The sequence below is a fragment of the Myotis lucifugus genome, unplaced genomic scaffold, assembly GCF_000147115.1.
Source record: "Myotis lucifugus unplaced genomic scaffold, Myoluc2.0 scaffold_117, whole genome shotgun sequence".
NCBI classification, from domain to species: Eukaryota; Metazoa; Chordata; class Mammalia; order Chiroptera; family Vespertilionidae; genus Myotis; species Myotis lucifugus.
The window spans coordinates 3,211,610-3,232,344 of NW_005871165.1; the positions used below are offsets into that span (position 1 = coordinate 3,211,610).

The window sequence follows — 20,735 nt, forward strand, 5'->3', positions numbered from 1 at the left end:
CTTGTGGATTATTAGTTATTTAGCGCATTATGATTTTTCACCATCATTATTGATTTTGATGCTTGAAATGTCCCAGACTTGGCAATTGGGAGCCCCTTCAAGTTGGCTCCTATGTCTTTTTATCATGCCCCCATCATTCCTTTAGCATTTCTTTACTTTATGATACAACAAAATATTCTAGGCTCTTCTACCATCCCCTTCTCAGCCCTGGCATCCGTCGTTTCTCCATTTCTTCCTTTTAGGTGATATGGTATTTAGAAACTAAGATCTGGGGACTAGCTGTCCTCATTGGGCTATGTGTATATGAGCATGTGTACACACACATTTACATTTGTATTTATTTCTATATTGAGCTACATATATTGAAAACCCCGAGTTCACACTGTTCTGCCCCAAACTGACTCAACACCACAGGGGTCATCCTAGCTTTCTCCTTTTCCATATTTGTAAGTCTTCACCAACAGGAGGAAGCCCATCGGGCTACATTTTATTGGTAAATGAAAATTAGGAAGAGAACTCCAAGGATTCTAAACAAAGGGACTGAATACTTAGGAGAACAGGGATCAGGTATATCCCCCCACCACCACCACCCCAATATGCTTGCAAAAACATATCTCACACTTGTGCCTCTACAATCTCATTTATAGTAAAAAGAAGGCAGCTTTTGAAAAATGGTATGAAATGCAGTATTTGTTTCTAGAGCATCTAGGAGTCTACTACTGGAAGATAGAGATATTATATAGAATTATGCAGCTTTTTTTAAATGATGAAGAGATAATGGGCACTCAGTCAAAAAGTGAAGAAAAAATTTATTGAATGATGTTAAACTTCAGCAGTTCTCATGTCCACTACGCTTAGACCGCCCTCTCTTACATAGTTACTTTCTGGATTGTGGGCAATGGAAACTTAAAAAGCACTCCCCCTTACCAAAAACCAAAAACCTTCATGAGAGGGGCTTAGGGAAAACAAAAGGCCCTTCACACTGCATGTCAGCAGCTGTTCTTCGTGAGGCAGCACCGGGTTTCCACTCGCTCCGAGGGCCGATAACCTTGCGAAGGCTGAAGATGTTATTGCATATTTGGAACGGCGATTTGGGTCTCAGTTATTAATGAGATTAGTGTCCTGCATGTTAGCAAGAGCATTGCCTTAGGTAAAGGCTGCCAAGGAAATCATATTAGTGTGGAATTTTCCGTCCTCAGGGGCTCCTCTTAGATTTCATTATTCACTTAGAAACCTCCTGTCGGGGGGAATGGCAGCGCTGGCCATGATTGGATCCTGGGGCAGAACCGAGCGGAGAAGTTCAGGGCTATCGCGATGGCACCAGTTCCAAAACATTTCTGTGGTGCTGGTACTGCCTCTGCTTTCCATTCGGTGTTTGCAAAGTAGCAGCAGCAGGGACAGCAGCAGAGAGCAGCCCAGTGGAGAGGAGCCCGCTAGGCAGGACTGAGTGCCATTCCTGGCAAGTGCGATGGCTCCTCTGTGGTCCTTCATCCTGGTGGCTGCGTCAGGTGAGTCCTCTGGGGATTTAACTGGGCGGGTACTAACTCTGAGGAACTAGAGACAATGTTTTCTACTTGTGCCATGTGACTACCTCATCTGCCACAGGCCCGTCCTGTGAAGCTCCATGGAGACCCTGCTCCTGCAGTTACACACACGTGCACACACGGGGCCCCAGGGCCAGGCGTTCCCACGGAGCGAGCGTGGCCTCTGGGTGCCCTGTTGCCGAATCTCTGCTGTCCTAGGACCCCTCTCTCTGCTGCAGTGTCCATGGAGCGTGTGGGGCGTTCTTTCTCAGGTTTGCTTTTGTGTCAGAAGCGAACATTTTTATTATCCAAAATGGTCTTGGCATCATCATAAGCTTTTCGTAACCCAGAGAGAGAGGCCCTTGGACGCACTGTGGCTACAGACGCCTGAAGACCATTTTGGTTTCAGGGCTTCCATCCACCCACACAGTCTGTGCAGGCGAGTCTGTGTCCAAAGACGCGCGCTGTCAGCTCACATGTTTTGGGTGCACAATTCCTCTTAAGGTTAGGAAACAACTCCTCTTAGAAGCTAACGTATTTTCCCCCCCAAAATTTTGGAACGGAACACTCACAGTCCAGTATTAACTCTACTGGATTAAGCCATTTTAGTTAGGACACAACTGATTCTTAGGAAACATGCACAAATAAAGAATTTATCTTTATGCTGCTATTTCCCAATAGCCCCCTTTCTTGAGGGTTCTCCTAGAGCCCATATCTGAATTTCCATGCTTTAAAATATAACTGGAAGTGGAATGAGTCAATTATGGAGATGAGGAAGGAATTTGGTAGTCAAGAAGCCGGAAATGATTTTTTTATTCAGTGGAGAAAAAAAGTAGCCACTTATCATTAAAGTATAAAAATCCTGATTATTGAACTTAAAGGATAAAAGCCTATCTTAATTATAAAAATGAAAACAGAGGAAATTTCATTAAATGCCAAATGGGTTTCTTAGCAGAAAATAATTATGAGCATTAAACTAAGATAAAACAGAAAAATGAAGGTAAGAAAACAGAAGAAATTCTTCTTAACAACGTCTCTTCCTAATGTTTTGTATTATGCTTGATTTTTGTTCTAAATGTTGCAGACAAAGGTGTTTTAACAGTGTCTAGTAATCTGTGCTTGAGCATAAATCCTACTGAGCACATTAGTTGCAGAAAAATCCACCCTCGGGAATTCTAACGGGTTAGTATCAAGAGGGTTTGTAAATATGAGATCACTGAACCGGCCGCCACTTCACGGCTGCTGCCGGAGGCGGTGTGCTTGGCAGACGGATGAAGAGAGCCTGCTGGTTCCTGCGCCACTCCTCGCCAGCCAGGTGACCCTGGCGAGTCAGTTAATCTCTTAGAGATTCAGTTTTCCTGCAAGTTAACGATTTAGTTTGTATGTTCATGAAGATCAGACAAGGCAGCATGGTGAACTGGAAGGTGCAACACAAACAGAAGCTATGATTGGCCTGAAAACACAAGGGGCTGTTTCTGCCCAACAGTGTACAATGCAATGCATCCGTCTCTCTTTGCAAAGGCTACTCACCGCGGTGGCTAATATTTTCAGGAAGCTGGGCCACAGATCAGTTGTGGTTAAATCCCAGCCTCTTTGCTTGCAAGCTCTATGACCGCAGGCGGTACTAACGTCACCAAGGCCGTAGCCCTTCACCTGTAATAATCGTGATGCATGGGGCTGGAGAGCATGTATCTCACAGGCTGTGGCAAATGTTAAATGAGAGAATTCATGGAAAGCACCTTTAGCCTAGTGCCTGACATATGCAACTATTCAATCAGTATTAGGTATTCCATGGAAACACACACCTAAACTTCTATTTCCTTGTAACCTCTCAAATGTATGTATACTTTGCAGAATCCTAAAGGTGGTATACTCACTAAAGCCAGAACAGCTCTTTTAATCAAAATGCAGAACACTGTAAGATAGGTGTGTGTCAGAGAAACTCATTCAAATAAGGAAAACAAAGGAATTATTCTACTGTATTCTTATCTTTAAAAAAAACCCTCTCTTCACCTAAAAGTGTTTCATATCTCAGTTCCTATCACATTCCCCCTTCCCGCGATCTTGAGTGAGTTATTTGAAGCTGGTTGTTAGGAGGCGGTGCTAGGAGCACTCCGCTCGGTGTCTGCCAAGGGCGTCCATCAGTGTCTGTTGAAACATCACTTCACTGTGAGTCATTTAGCGCTCGTGTGAATGTCACATTAGCTTTCAAGGGGCATAATTTACTGTTAATTAATGGTCACTTAGATCCTTAATCTCCCTCCTGTTATAGATCTTTCTCCTCAGGCAAATTTGCATCCACCATAGAAATGTAATTTATTATTTCTTCCCATTTTAAACAAAGAACTCTTTCCTCTTACAGTTTTTGTAAGCCCGCTTCCTTTTGCTTCTTCTGTTTCTCCTATCAACACTCATTTCTCTTTTGTTCCTAGTTCTGGCTTCCAGAATTTGCTCTTGTTACCCAAAGACCTTGACATGCTCTGGGAAATAAGTGTTTATCCAAGGGGACCTGTCGATTGCCTCCTAGAAAAGACAGTAGCGGGGAATCTGAGTCTTTGTGAGCAGAGGGTGTAGGGAACACACGCTCATTTCTCAGAACTGTTTTAATTCTGTCTTGGGCAGTTGACTGTGTTGAGACATGCGATTTCAGTATTTCCCCAACTGGGACTGGAACTGGGAGCTTCCGAGCGAGGTAAAAGTGAGGTTGCCCACAGCGGAGTTCGCAGGGAAAGCACCAGACCAGCTTGTCTCTGTGCTTCTGACTTCCGTCCCCTGGGGTACGCCAGCGAGAGATGGCTTCAGGTGGAGAGAGTCACAGCACATTCTTTGACAATCAGAGTTCACCAAACACCCTAAACATGACGCCTGATGCGAGCCACGCACCTGGGTCTGCGCGCCTGAATAGCTCATTGCCACTCCAGGCACCTCTCAGGTGAGCAGTTAGGGAGTTAATATTCTCATTAGGCTCCCAGTTCCGCGGGTAATGAAAGTGAATATTCCACTGCCCGCGAGGAGTCTGGAATTGCACCTCCAGCGTCGTCGTTAGCATTTTGGTCACAATGACATTGATAAATCATAGAAATTGCTGCCTGTGGCTGCAAGTGACATGACATCATTCATAGAGAAATGGGTATAAACAGGATTGTCGCGCAGGGAGAAGATATCTCATTTACAGTTTCCTGCTGGATCGTGCACACCTTCGGCAGCTCATCAAAATAGCCATCAAAACCACCGAGCGCCGGCGAATTCACAGGCAGGACACTGCAGATAGATTTCACTCACGCGCCGTGGCAGGAGGCGCGCAATTTGCTTCAGTCCAATGACTTAGCGAGGCTTTGAATCCCCCGAGGGCTGGCAAAGCTTGTGAACAAAATATCTTTCTGCAATTCAGAGAAAACCCTCACAAATTTGTCACCTCCAATTGTTGATGCTCATTTCTCTTGCTTCTTTTCCCCTGGACTCCCCTCCCCCAACACCAATCCCTGCTCCTCTACAAATCAAGATTCCTGGGCCGTAGGAAATGGGTGCTCCTGGAACTAGAGAGAATTTCCCCAAATGAAGATCTCATTTTCTGACAAGTGCATTTTATTTAAAGACAGACCGAGTGAGAAAAGTGATTTCTTTTTTAGGAGAAAGGAATTGGAATCTCATTAATCCCATTATTTAGAAATCCACACAGCTCTTTGGATTTATTGGTTGGTCCATGTTTTTGCCTGGGTTTTCTATTTTAACTGTTGAATTAAAAATGGAAAATCAAAAGAAAATCCTGAGGGGAAAGTTCAGTTTTGGCTAAGTGTACAGGAAGGTTGTCTCATGTACAGGAAGAGGCAGTACAGGAGCAAGGAAAGGAATCGTCTCCAAGATGCACGATTGCTTAAAACTGAAATTGTGGGTGCAGCTTGGCTTCCTTGAAGATGGAGTTGATTTATTTATCTTTGCAATGAGATTTCTCTATTGGGCACCAAGGCCATCAGCTTACTGACATCAGTTGTTTAAAACTGTCTGCCAAAAAACCTACCTGTGGACTTAGGCTGATCGGGGTGAGCTGAGGCTATATTCTGCTAGGAGTTTGTCTGAACTCTCCTAAAGATGCTGAGTTCCTCTGATTTTCAACTTCACAATGATCATTTTCTTGTTCAGGAATCCTAGCCATAGATACACCTCATCCCAGGAATTCTGCTCTGTACCATCTCACCAAGCAGCTACTGCAGAGGTATCAGAAGGACGTGAGACCAGTTCACGACTGGACGGAGGCCACCACTGTCTACCTGGACGTGTTTGTCCGTGCGGTCCTGGATGTGGTAAGGACCACTTACCCTTCCCTGTTCCTGCTGCCCCGGTGTGAAGGGACTTGCTGTTTTCACAGGAGCTTAGGAATCCTTTTGTTCTTGAGACTCTTAGTTGAAATGGTAGGGGGGTTGTGCTAGGCTCAGTTTTGCAGTGAGCATGAGGTGGAATATTTATTAGGAAAATCATGCTTTCTAGCCCCCAACTTACACGTGAGGGGGCAGATAATCTAGTAATATGTATTTCACAGAATAAGATGTTTCAAGAATTCTGGTCATAGATCTGGTGCATATTTTATGAGTATTGCTGAAACAAAGAATCCCAGGTTCGATTCCGGTCAAGGGCATGTGCCTGGGTTGCGGGTACGTCCCCAGTGGGGAGTGTGCAGGAGGCAGCTGATCGATGTTTCTCTCTCATCGATGTTTCTAACTCTCTATCTCTCTCCCTTCCTCTCTGTAAAAAATCAATAAAATATATTTAAAAAAAAAAAGATGCTTCAAGAATTCTGGTCATAGATCTGGTGCATATTTTATGAGTATTGCTGAAACAAAAAATGGTAGTAGGTATTCCAACCCCGCCCCATGGTTCACATTTCTTAGTGATAGTATTGCCTGAAAATTTAAAAAGAGAAAAAGGTGCTTTGGTGTTGAGTGTATAAGGGGCCTTATAACTAAGGTTTTTGCTAAGGCTGGTGGGAGAAGATTTGTTTATTAAAGCATGTTTTTCCTACCATATCTGAAAAATGGGTTTTTGTGGGAATAACATGAGAAAAAATCATGTGAATAAATGATGGTCTTGATGATTATTTTTGCTTCCCCTTTCTCCTTTTTTTTTTTTTTTAAAAAACAACAACAACGTATTTTTTATTGATTTCAGAGAGGAAGGGAGAGGGAAAGAGAGATAGAAACATCAATGATGAGCGAGAATCATTGATCAACTATCTCCTGCATGCCCCCTACTGGGCATGGAGCCTGCAACCCAGGCATGTGCCCTGACAGGGAATTGAACCGTGACCTCTTGGTTCATAGCTTGATGCTCAACCACTGAGCCACTCCAGCTTGGCTCTTTCTCCTTTTTCTTAATTACAAAGTCTTCCATACCAGTAGGTCCCAGATTTATTTTTCTCTTATTTTAATTTATGTTTTCAATACATTTGACATTCAATGTTAAATTATTTTCAAGTGTACAACATAGTGATTAGACATTCGTGTACCTTATGAAGTGATCCAGCCTGATAAGTCTAGTACCCCTCTGGCACCATACATTGATTTCTCTTATAAGCAGACTTTTATTGAGCTTGTTTTGTTAAAGTAGTTTAATGATTTTTTTCAATTTACTTCTCAAAACTATTTTTTTCTAATTGAAGTATAAGATACATATATTGAAATGCATAGATCTTAAGTGTACAATTCAATGAGGTTTGATAACTGTGTGCACCCATATAATCCATAATCCATACCTATCAATTACCAAACATTTTCATCACCCCAGAGAGATCCCTCATTTCCTTCCCAGTCAATCCCCATTCCCTCCATCCATAGAAACAACCACTGTTCTGATTTCTTTCATCATAGATTATTTCTGCCATATTTAGAACGTCATATGAATGAAATTTTATTCATCTATTGCAGTGGTTTTCAACCTTCCTAATGCTGCGACCCTTTAATACAGTTCCTCATGTTGTGGTGACCCCCAACCATAAAATTATTTTTGTTGCTACTTCATAACTGTAATTTTGCTACTGTTATGAATCGTCATGTAAATATCTCATATGCAGGATGTATTTTCATTGTTACAAATTGAACATAATTAAAGCATAGTGATGAATCACAAAAACAATATGTAATTATATATGTGTTTTCCGATGGTCTTAGGTGACCCCTGTGAAAGGGTCGTTCGACCCCCAAAGGGGTCTCGACCCACAGGTTGAGAACCGCTGATCTATAGTGTCTGGATTTTTCCTTGAGTGTAATGTTTTTGAGGTTTACTCATGTTGTTGTTAAGCAGTATTTGGCTATGGCTATACCATGATTTATGTATGTACTCTTCTGTTGATAAGCATTTGGGTTGTGTCCAGTTTTAGGATATTATTAATGAAGCTGGTATGAACATTCCTGTACACGTCTTTTGCGTTCAAATGTTTTCATTTCTCTTAGGTAAAACCTAGAAGTGGAATAACTGAGAAACTGCCAGGCTGATTTACAGAATGGTTGTCATTTTACTCTCCGACCAGTTAGCACTGAGAGTTCTCATTGCTCCACATCCTCATCAACATTTGATACTATCAACTTTTAACTTTTAGCTACTCTGGTAGGGTGTGGTGGTATATTATTGTGGTTTTACTTTACATTTCCTTGACGGCTGATTTGGGGCTCTTTTTCATGTGCTTATTGGCTACTTACATAGCTTCTCTGTAAAGTATCTATTTAAGTATTTTCCTTATTTTTGTTTGGCTATTGGTCTTTTTATTATAGACTAGAGGCCTGGAACATGGATTCATGTACCAGTGGGGTCCTTTGGCCTCGCCTGTAAGGATCAGGTCACAACCAGCTCTCTGACATCCCCTGAGGGGTCCCGGATTGTGAGAGGGTGCAGGCCAGGCCGAGGGACTCCACCAGAGCATGATGGGGGTTGGGGAGAGACTGCAGGAGGGCTCCAGGACATGTCCAGCCATCACGCTCAGTCCGGATTGGCCAGACCTCAGCAGCAAGTAACCTACCATTTGGAGTGTCTGCCATCTAGTGGTCAGTGCATGTCATAGTGACTGGTCAAACGGTCAAACAGTTGGACACTTAGCATATTAGGCTTTTATCATGTAGGATTTATTGGAGTTGTTTACATATTCTGGACACAAGTTCTTTGTCATATATGTACTGTGAATGTTTAGTCCCAGTCTGCAGCTCATTGACTCATCCCTTAATGGGTCTTATGACAAACAGAAATTTTTAATTTAGTGAAGTCTATTTCTATCAATTATTTATTTATGGTTAGTGCTTTCAGGTACCAAGAAACCTTTGTTACTCCAAATTCACGAAAATATTTTCTTCCAGAAGGTTTATAGTTTTTAGCTCCTTAGATTTAGTTCTATGATCTATTGAGAATTAATTTTTGTGATGCTATGAGGTATGGGTCAAGGTTTTTGATGTTGTTTTTGTGGGGGTTTTTTGTTTTGTATTTCTCTTGAAATCAGATAATATAAGTCCTTGGATTTTGTTCTTTGTTTTTAAGATAGTTTGGCTCTTATGACCTTAGTATTTCTTCATACATTTTGTAGTCATCTTGTCTAACATTCTCTCTCTCTCTCTCTCTCTCTCTCTCTCTCTCTCTCTCTCTATATATATATATATATATATATATATATATATGTATATATATGATAAAGTTTATTTAGAAAGTCTCAGAGGTAGAAAAGGTGAGCCAGCTGGGCTGTGTGGCCTCAGGAAACAAGTTATAGAGGCAAAGGGAGGACCTTTGAAGCTTAAGAAAAAGAAAGGCAGACAGAAGGAGCCTGGGGAAGGAGAAAGGTGTGGGTGTGCTTCAGAGAGAAGCCGCCATCCATTTCTATTTAAACATTAAAAACACACACACCCTGCTTAGAGTTTGTTTAAAATGATGTGGGATCTACAGAGATATTTAAGGAAGAATTGATTTTTTCCATTGATTTTTAAAGGAGGGGGAGAGACAAAGACACACACACATACACACACACACACACACACACACACACACACGATGTGAGAGAGAGAGACATCGATTGGTTGCCTCCTGCATACATTCTAACCAGGGATTGAAGCCACAACTGGGGTATGTGCCCTGAGCAGAATCGAACTGCCACCTTGTGGTGTATGGAACGATGCTCCAACCAACCAGCCTGGGCTATGATATTGCTTTTTTATTCTTTTAGTGTCCATGGTGATATCGTCTTTTACATTTCTCATATCAGTAATTTGTGTTTTCTCTTATTTTTCTTTGGCCAGTATTTCCAAAGGTTTATCAATTTTTATTTATTTTTTTCATTGATATCTGCTCATATCTTTTTTTCTTTTGCATTTAATTTTTCTTCATCTAGTTGTTTTTAAAGTAGAAACTTATTGATTTTGATCCTTTTTCTTTTCTAATTTTGCATTTAAAGTTATAATTTTCCCTCTAACCACTTCTTTTGTTGCATCTTACAAAATTTTGAAACATTTAGAAATGAGGTATAAATTACACAAAGTGAAATTCATCTTTCTTAAGCAAATCTCTTCCTTCTATCCTCAGTCCCTGGAAGTGACTGAGCTGTTTTTCTCATTATAATGTTGCCTTTCCAGAATGCTGTATAAATTAAATCATACAGCATTTTCCACTTTGTTTTTGGCTTCTTTCACTTAGCATAATGCTATTGAGATTCGTCCATGTTGTGTTGTTGCATATATCAACAGTAGTATTCCACTGTACAGATGTACTGCGATTTGTTTATCTATTTAACAGTTGTTGGATATGTGGGCTGCTTCCAACTTGTGCCTATTATGAATATAGCCACTATAAACATTTGCATATGTTTTCACTTCTGTTGGATAAATACTTAGGTAGGGGATTGCTGCGTTGTATGATAAGTCTATATTTAACTGCATAAAGGTCTGCTAACTGTTTTCCAAAGTGACTGTATCATTTTACAATCCACCTGCAATGTATTAGAGTTTCAGTTCCTCACATGATGACCAGCATTTGATGTTGTCAGTCTTTTAACATTTTAGCGGTTCTAGTAGATTTGTAGTGGTGGCTCATGTGGTTTTTAACTTTCATTTGACTACAGACTAATGATATTGAGCATCTTTTTGTGAGCTAATTTGCCAATTGTGTGTTTTGGTGGGTAAAGTATTTGTTAAAATCTTTTACCCATTTTTAAAATAGGGTTGCTTATTATCTTATTGAGTTACAAGCATTGTTTATATGTACTTTGGGTCTATTTCTGTCCTGTATTCTGTACAACTGTTCAATATGTTCCTCCTTACACTAGTACACTGTCAATTACTGTAGCATTCCAGAAATCGTAAAATCAGGTAATGTGTCTTCCAACCTTGTTCTTCTGTTTCAAAACTCTTTTGACTCTTCTACATCCTTTGTATTTCCATATAAACTTTAGAATCAATTCATCAATTTCTAGTGGAAAGAAACCTGATAGAATTTCTATTGGGATTACATTAAATCTACAGATCAATTTGAGGGGAATTGACATCTTAATAGTCTTCAATCCATGAATACAGTGTACTAGTATCTCATTTGTTTATTTCTTCTTTGATTTCTCCTAGTAATATTTTGTAGTTTTCAGTGTTTTGTACATATTTGATTAAGTTTATTCATAAGTAGTTTATATTTTTAATGCTATTATGAATGGTATTTTAAACGGAGTCTCCATTTGTTGCTAGCATACAAACAAAACAAAACAAAACAAAACAAAACACCCCAACAATTGATTTGTACATTTTGGCCTTGGATCCTGTGATCCTACCATCTCTTATTAGTTTCAGAGGCTTTTTTGGTAGATTCTTTCAGATTTTCTATGTAGAAGACCATGTTGTCTGTGAATAGAGATAGTTTTACTTCTTTATTTCTGCTTTTTAAACCTTTCCTTTTATTATTGCCTATTGCATTGGCTTGAACTTTCAGTACAGTGCTGAATAAAAGGATATACTATTCTATAAATATCAATTTAATAAATATGTTTGATAGCATTGTTAAAGTCTCTTCTAACTTTTAAAATTTTTTGTTGTTGTCCCATTAATTTTATAGTGAGGAACGTTAAAATCTCCAGCTCTAATTGTGGTTTGTCTATTGTCTGCTCGGTCCGTGGGTGCATACACATATAGGGTTTCATGTATTCTTGACGAACAGACCCTTTGATCATTATGAAATGCCCCTCTTCATCTCTGGTAATATTCGTTTTTCTTCAAGTTTTTCTTATGCTAACTTTTGCATGGTATATACAGGGATAGGCAAAATTAGGTTTACAGTTGTGAGTACATGAAGCACAGAGTTAATAAAGCTATTGTAATAATCATAACCTGCATGTCTTTTTCCATATGAACAACTAAAAACCTACTTTTGCCCACCGTGTATATTGCCATTCTTTTATTTTCAGTCTTGCTGTGTCATATTCGAAGTCATTTCTTGGTGACAGCATGTAGTGGGTCTTGATTTTTTCCCAACTTTTTATTTTGAAACAATTATAAATTTATAGGAAGTTGTAAATCAATTTACAGGGAGGTTTTGTGCATCCTTCACCCAATGTCTCCCAATAGTAACATCTTGCATTAATATAGTAGAGTGTCAATACTAGAAAAATAACATTTGTGCAATCCACAGAGCTCATTCAGGTTTCTCCAGTTTTACATGTATTCGAATCGGTGTGTGTGCTTCTACGTAATTTTATCATAGTGTAGTCACCATCACCACCACTTCAAGCTATGCCGTCGCCACCACAGGGCTTCCTGGTACTGTTCCTCCCAGCCCCGGCCCTTTCCCTCCCAATCCTTAACCACTGGCAACCAGTCAATATTTTCTCTCTTTATAACTATATTTTCAAGACTATTATAATGGAACCACTCAGTATGTAACCTTCAAGATTGAGTTTGTTCATTCAGTCTAATTCCCTTACTGTTCTTCGAAGCTGTTGTGCGTATCAATAGTTCATTCCTGTAACCAAGCAGTAGTCCAGGGTATTGCTTTTTTAAACCGTCAATCTATGCATTTTTATTGAAGTGTTTCATCCATTTACCAATGCCATCTTGTTATTTGTTTTCTAGTTGTCCCATCTGTTTTGTTTTATGTTCTTCTTTTTCTCATATCCAACCTTATTTTAGGTCAATTAAAAAATTTTAATATTCAATTTTAGTTCTTCTATTGGCCTTTTAGTACCCTTCTTTATATTGTTTTATTTTCCAATGTTGGCTTACAGAGTTCCAGATCCATTATTCACTTAATATAATGTACTTAGAATTAATGTTATTACATTTCACATAAAATGTACGAGTCTTACAGCAGTAAAATCCCATTTACCTGCTCCCCATCCTTGGTACTACTTTTGCCCTCAATTTTACATTTACATACATAATATGCCTCACAATCCAGTGTTATTGTTTTAATGTACTTATATTGAATTAAGTTAAAATAACAATAATTCCTCTTTAAATTATTTTAATGGAAGTGTTTTTCTCTCTTTTCTTTAAATTTTATTTTTCAATTACAGTTTACATTCAATGTTATTTTGTATTAGTTTCAGGTGTAACAGCATAGTGGTTAGACAACCATATACTTTACAAAGAGGTCCTCCCAATATTTCAAATACCCACCTGACACCATACATAGTTATTACAATATTAATGACTATATTCCCTGTGCTGTACTCTTACAACCCTGTGACTATTCCCTAACTACCAATTTGTTCTTCTCAATCCCTTCACCTTTTTTACCCAGTCCCCCCAACAGCCTTCCTCCCCTTAGGCAACCATCAGTCTGTTCTCTATGAGTCTTTTTCTGTTCTGCTTGTTCATTTATTTTGCTCTTTAGATTCCACATATGAGTGAAATCACATGGTATTTGTCTTTCTCTGTCTGACTTATTTCACTTAGCATAATGCCCTCTAGGTCAACCCACTTGTCTACTGATGGGCACTTAGGTTGCTTCCCTATCTTGGCTATTGTAAATAATGCTACAATGAACATATGGCATATATTTGCATATATTCTTTCAAATTAGTGTTTGGGGCCTCTTTGGCTATATACCCAGGAGTGGAAACACTGGATCATAAGGCAGTTCCATATTTAAGCTTTTGAGGAACCCATGGAGGTGGTTTCTATGTAAATATCTGACTGCTATGCTATGCATTACAGACTCTGATTTTCTGATTAAGAACTAGACATTGCAATTGATAAAAATAATTTGAAACTAAAAGTATAATGGATATGTTATAACAGGGTTTAAATGATTATTTTTGTCTGATGCAAGTTATTATAGAATATTTTCCTCCAGCTTATATACCCCTGTAGTCATTATTTCTTTACAAACAGGAAAGCTAAACTAATAAAAAAAATCCCCCTTTTAGCAACCAATTTTACTTTTCCTAGCTTTATTTTCTCATTCACACTAGTGAAAGTACTGGATCTAAGATCCTAAAAAATGTTGTTTAATTAAATGCCAGGAAACACCCACCTCTGCTCCCAAAGGCCTCCTGTTACACAAACTCCAACAGAAAACTTCTTTAAATCTCTTTCCTAATTGGATATTGAACTAGAATTTTGGAAACAATTTCCTAGGGCTATATCCTTACCTACTTGAGAAATATTAGTCCTTGCTGCTTAGTTGTCAGTGGGTTATTATCAGACACCATACAATGAAAAAAGCATGATTTGAATAGACACATGATGTGAACCATGTGATGTGAAACCTCGGGGCAGAGGAATAACCAGCCTTGAGTAGGGGATTAAGACTACCTTCTGGATCTCTCTTCCTCCTACTTTCTAAATTGATTCATATAGAGTAAAATTGCTCAGACTTTCCTTTAGAAGCTTTTTGGAGGTAAATATAGAAAAGGAGTATGGTTTTTACATAAATACCCATAGCCGCTGCGCTCGCCAGCTGTCAGCCCAGCTTCTGGCTGAGCAGCGCTCCCCCTGTGGGAGCACACTGACCACCAGGGGCAGCTCCTGTGTTGAGCATCTGCCCCCTGATGGTCAGTGTGCATCATAGTGACCGGTCATTCCGCTGTTTGGTCGATTTGCATATTAGCCTTTTATTATATAGGATTTCCCCTTAGGACAACCATATCAAATTGAAAACTTTTACCTAACTCTTTCTTCCTACCTTAATAAGAAAAATGAAATCGGATTCCTTATGGCAACTAAGGAGAACATTATTTTTTTCAAAGGTGTGTTTTTCTCCACTGTTGTGGAATATATTAATTTTTACTGGAATAGTTAGACATATCATGTTATTGGGCATGGTAAACTTCCCTTATATCCCTTTCCTCTATTTTTATCCCTATCTGCTGTCTTAACTTTATCATCTACATGTGCTCAAGACTACATTGCAACTGAACCCCTTGTTGTTTCCTGTTTGTATGCCATTAATTCTGCTATTTTCTCCATGAAATATCTTTCTTTTCATTCTCCATCTGCAGAATAGTATAGTCCTTCAAGTCTTAGCTCCTAGTGTAATTTCCCCTCAATTCTCCAAGCTGACAGCAGTGTCTCCTTTCTTTAAATCCACTGAAGTCTGTGTATTTCTCAATGCACATAGTTGTTAAAATGTTACATACCCTAATTTATTAATAAGCTACTTGAGGGAAGGACTTTCTAACTCATATTTCCCCCAATATGCAACACTATATCTTTTTTAAAATTTAAATATATTTGTATTGATTTCAGAGAGGATGGGGGAGGGAGAGAGGGAGAGAGAGAAACATCAATGATGAGAGAGAATCACTGATCGCTGCCTCTTGCATGCCCCCCACCAGGGATCAAGCCCACAGCCTGGGCATGTGCCCTTACTGGTAATGGAATCCATGACCTCCAGGTTCATAGGTTGACGCTCAACCACTGAGCCACACCTGCCGGGCAACACAATATATCTTACTTCAAAGATAGTGGATAGATGTTTGCCTAACAAACTAATTAATTACAATGTATAACTACAAATTCTAGGATTGCTTTTATGACTAATATGCTTGGCAAATGTCTTTATGACGTTCAGTTGGGCTAAACCTAAAGTTAATTCCAGAGGCAAGACCAGGTTTGAAGGACTTGATCAGATCACGCACAGATTCAGCTCAGACAAGGACATTCCCAATGTGAATAGATAACTTGTTGGATGCAACTGCCGGCAGCTGAACTGCTGGCAACTTTTGTTTGGAGAAAGCTTCCAGCCCAGTTTTCATCATAACACCTCGCTTTCATTATAATGTTCTTCCTCTTGTTCTGTTTCTATGAAAGATTATAGTCTCTTCTTAGAATTTCTGGGTATTATGAGTACCTTAGGGAAATCTGATTATAGAGATAATCTACTCAACAGTGAAAGTTTCAATTTGTTTCTATTGAGTTTTGTCAATTCAGAATCCCAGATACCTTTGTATTCCAGTACACTGAGTAGAGCCTCCCAGCCAGACGCTGAGGCATCTGTTTCTATAGTCTTCGGGACTGGGAAAGAGAAATAAGAATGTGCGGGAATTATCTATATATTTGCTAACCACCAATTTAGATCTAAATAGACTCCCTCTGTTAGGAAGACTAATGAATTCCAATTCTCTGAAATATCCTCTGCTTTTAACAAGCAAGATGGAAGTTATCTAAAGAGAAAGAGAGAGAGAGAGAGACACAGAGGGAAACGCTGTGAATAATGCCACTAGAGAACCAATTATGTTCACCAGCTGGCATTGAGAAACTTGTTTCCTTTGACAAAAAAGATTTCAGCTTCAGCCTCAGACTCCTTTTTGACATTGTGTTCTTTAGGGCTGAATGACGAATCCTCCCACACCCCCCCAGAAGATGTTAGAGAAGAAATTCTGAACACTAGTATTATATATCATATGACAAAGCAATGGGTAAGCAGAGAAAAATGAGCTAAGGTTTCAACATGGTACTTAATAAGAATCAACCAAAAATAAAAAATAAAGTGAAAACCATAGAGACCTTCTCCCAGCTACATGACTGAGTCAACGAGATTCCTGACTTGGCATGGCGGTGATAAAGAAACTGCTGAAGGCATTTCCTAGATGTAGAAGTGTATTTGTGGTAAAAGAGTAGTTAACAGCTGTATTTCCCAGTGAAATGAACTGCACTTGGACTTGCTTTTTCCCCTGTTAGTGGGGAACCCTTGTTGATTGCAACTAAGCCTAGAGACTTTTGTGCTTTCCTGGGTGAGACATGACTAATTTCAGGGTCTCTCAGCTGGTAAGACTGGAAGGAAGTGGAGTCACCTAACCTTGAGCTCTCAACAGAGGACTTTTTTTTTTAAATATATTTTATTGATTTTTTACAGACAGGAAGGGAGAGAGATAGAGAGTTAGAAACATCGATGAGAGAGAAACATCGATTAGCTGCCTCCTGCACATCTCCTATTGGGGATGTGCCCACAACCCAGGTACATGCCCTTGACCGGAATCGAACCTGGGACCTTTCAGTCGGCAGGCCGACGCTCTATCCATTGAGCCAAACCGGTTTTGGCTTTTTTTTTTTTTTTTACTACCAGGCCCCATGCATTGCTGATCTTGGCTGGGCATCCCCTCTGTTTCTCCTCCAAGCTGTTCCTTGTGGAAAACCTTGTGAATTCAGTTTTTTCACTTTGTATACTACTTTATAACCAGCCTTTTCCAAGTATCCATTCAGAAGTCCACAAAAATCTGTACGGCAAGTTCACTCAGGCCAGACCCTGTCAAGACCCATAAAACAGGGCTACCGCATATCTGCTCACAATCCTTTCTTCTTTCTCAAGATGCCTAAAAATGCCTATTCATTAGCAACTTGCTTTCTTGATTGCAAAAAGGGGGAGCTTTAATCTAAAAAGTTCATTGTTTCTCTTCCAAATGATGCCAACCTGTGTATGTCTGTATAGCCTGTGTACTGCACAATTCCAGGTACACCACCTGCATGGACTAAACAGCAATGGTATCTCCCTGTCACCTACCACACATAGACTGAAGAGAGTAGTGGTCTTGACCTGTGTACAAAAATTATACATTTTTGATGTGGTTGGATAATTTGTTTAATATATCCTGTTCTAGGAGGAAAATTGAGTTGCTATTTGCTTTTTGACACCAGTCGCCCAAACTCCATTATTTCATTAAAATTTGATATTTTACTAAATACTACACAAATACAAAGGATATCTAAATAACTCCTCAGCTCTGAACCTAAATCATCAAGGGAAACATTTTACACATTTTATTTCACATCTTCTGCTTGACTTTTCCATTTCTCTTTTTCTTGTTCTAAGAATGCAATTTTTATACATGGATTAGTCAATCAGACTGCTATAACAAATATCATAGACTGGGTGGCTTAAACAATAGGAGGCTGGGAAGTCCCAAGATCAAAATTCTAACCAATTTTGTTCCTTGTTAGAGCTGTCTTCCCGGCTTGTAGATGGCTGCCTTATCACTGTGTCCTCACGTGGAGGAGAGAGAGAGATCTTTCTCTCTTTCTCTTCTTCTAAAGCCACCAATCTTATTGGGTTAGGGCCTTATCCTATGACCTTATTTAACCTCATTACCTCCTAAAGCCCTATCTCCAAATAGTCACAGGAACTTTGGAGGGACACAATTTGGTCTATAGTAGTGACGTTGATCATCTTCTCATGTGCTTATTAGCCATTTGTATAGTCACGTGCTGCATAACAATCTTTTGGTCAATGATGGACTGCATGGATGGTGGTGGTCCCATCTTATATAATAAAAATGTAATATGCAAATGGTCATTACACATAACAACTAGATCACGGATCGGTAGGAGGGTGGGGCAGCGAGCTACAAGCAGGCGGCAGAGAGCTACAGGAGGGAGCAGGGCAGCAAGCTATTAGGGGTGGCGGGGTGGGGGGTGGGAGGAGCTACAGGAGGGTAGAGTAGTGGGCAGAGAGCTACTGGAGGGCAGCAGCAAGCTACTGGCAAACTACTGGCGCAAGGATTCATGCACAGGGCTACTAGTAAGATTATAATGGGAGCTGAAAATTTTCTCTCGCCTAGTAATATCATAGCACAACCCATTACTCACGTGTCTGTGATGATGCTGGTGTAAATAAACTTACCGCACTAAGTCGTATAAAAGTATAGCACATACAATATGTAGAGTACATAATACTTGACAATGATAATAAACAACTATGTTGCTGGTTTATGTATTTACTATATATACTTTTTATTGTTATTTTAAGGTATACTCTTTCTACTTGTAAAAAAGTTTGCAGTAAAACTGTGTTATGCTGTGTTATGCTGGCAGCAGCCTCATACATCTCATGTTTACTGCATTTGATTGCATCATTTCCTCTTGTGTTTGATTTATTCTCCTGTTATTTTGTATAGTAACACGCTGGACAGGCTGTAGTCTAGGACCAATAGTCTATATCATAAGCCTAGGTGTGTAGCATGCTATACCACCTATGTTTGTGTAAGTGCACTCTATGATGTTTGCACTATGATAAAATCACCTAATGACACATTTCTCAGAAATTACCCAGTTATCATCAGCATATGACTACATATATTCTTTGGAGAAATGTCTATTCAGTCCTTTGTCCATTTTTTTCTGTAAGGTATTTTCTCATAGAGAAATTAAATTTTGTCCTTACAGTTAAAAAGAAACCAGTTGGAATTGTGTATTTAACCATGAAGCCAATAAACATTACATAAAGCACATAGCCTTCAAAGCCTTTGTAGATATTCTTTTGTGTGCTTTCTTTTGAATGTTGACATTTTCTTATGAAATACAAAATTTCAGATTATTTTTACTACAAAGCTTTCTCTTCAAATTGTTATATTGTTTATGGTCAAATTTAATTATCATTTGAATATCATTTGGAAAGCTAATGTTTTATTGTAAGTAGCTACTTACAATCAATGACTTAGAGTGCTTGCAAAGCCCTTAAACATTTATTATGATTGAAAATCAAGTTGTTATTTTGTTTTCTTTTAAAAATATTTTACATTTTAATTTAATAAAACTAAAAACAAAACAAAACACCTCCCACTCTCTACCTCTTGCAACCACCAATCTGTTCTCTTTATCTATAAACTTGGATTTTGTTGTTGCTGTTTTTTATTTTTAGGTTCCACATATAAGAGACATCGTATGGTATTTGTCTTTCTCTGTCTAATTTATAACTTAGCATAAGACACTCAGGGTTCATCCATGTTGTTACAAATGGCATGATTTTATTCTTTTATGGTGGAATAATATTCCATTATATATGTAACACAATTTTTTTATCCATTCATCCATTGGTTAACACTTAAGTTGTTTTCACAAATTGGCTATTGTAAATAAATGCTGCAATAAACATGGGGGTGCACATATATTTTTGAATTGATGTTTTCATTTTCTTTGAATAAATGCCCAGGAGTGGAATTGCTGGGCCATAGGGTAGTTTGATTTTTAATTTTTGAGGAAAGTCCATTCAGTTTTGCATAGTGGTTGCACCAATCTGCAGTCCCACCAACAGTGTACAAGGGTTGGTTTCCTTTTCTCCACACCCTTGTCAACACTTGTTATTTCTTGTCCTTTGATAATAGCAATTTTAACAGGTGTGAGGTGATATTTCATTGTGGTTTTGATTGGCATTTACCTGATGATTAATGATGTTGAGCATTTTTTCATATACCTATGTGTCTTCTTTGAAAAAATGTCTATGCAGATCTTCTGCCCATTTTTAATTAGATGTTTTTTGTTATTGAGTTATATACATTCTCTATATATTTTGGATATTTGACGCTTATCAGATATATATTTAATAATTATATTCTTTCATTCAGTGGGTTGTCTTTTCAGTTTGTTGATGGTTTCCTTTGCTGTATAAAAGCTTTTAATTTTGATGTAGTCCTGTTCCACTTGTTTATTTTTGCTTTTGTTGCTTTTGCTTTTGGTGTCAGGTTTTAAAAATCATTGCCAAGAACTATTTCAAGGACCTTACCACCTATATTTTCTTCTAAGAGTTTTATGGTTTCATTCTTTAACCCATTTTGAGTTAATTTTTGTGACTGGTATAAGATAGTGGCCCAGTTTCCTTCTTTTGCATGTGGCTGTCCAATTTTCCCAATGCCATTTATTGAAGAGACTATCCTTTCCCCACGGTATATTCTTGGCTCCTTCATTATAAATTAATTAATCATATATGTGTGGGTTTATTTCTGGGCTCCGTAGTCTGTTCCATTGAAATATGTGTCTATTTTTATGCCAATACCAT

General features: G+C 38.8%; 1 protein-coding gene across 1 annotated transcript in view; it reads left to right on the plus strand.

The window, feature by feature from the left end:
- Nucleotides 1-1,314: 1,314 nt before the first annotated feature.
- The window catches only part of HTR3B (5-hydroxytryptamine receptor 3B), a 32,693-nt gene continuing 13,272 nt past the window's right edge, over nt 1,315-20,735 (plus strand). Inside the window, exons 1-3 of the mRNA XM_006093522.1 lie at nt 1,315-1,348; nt 1,449-1,508; nt 5,664-5,824. Of these exons, the coding sequence (XP_006093584.1) occupies nt 1,315-1,348; nt 1,449-1,508; nt 5,664-5,824 (255 nt within the window). The remainder of the gene's footprint in view (nt 1,349-1,448; nt 1,509-5,663; nt 5,825-20,735) is intronic.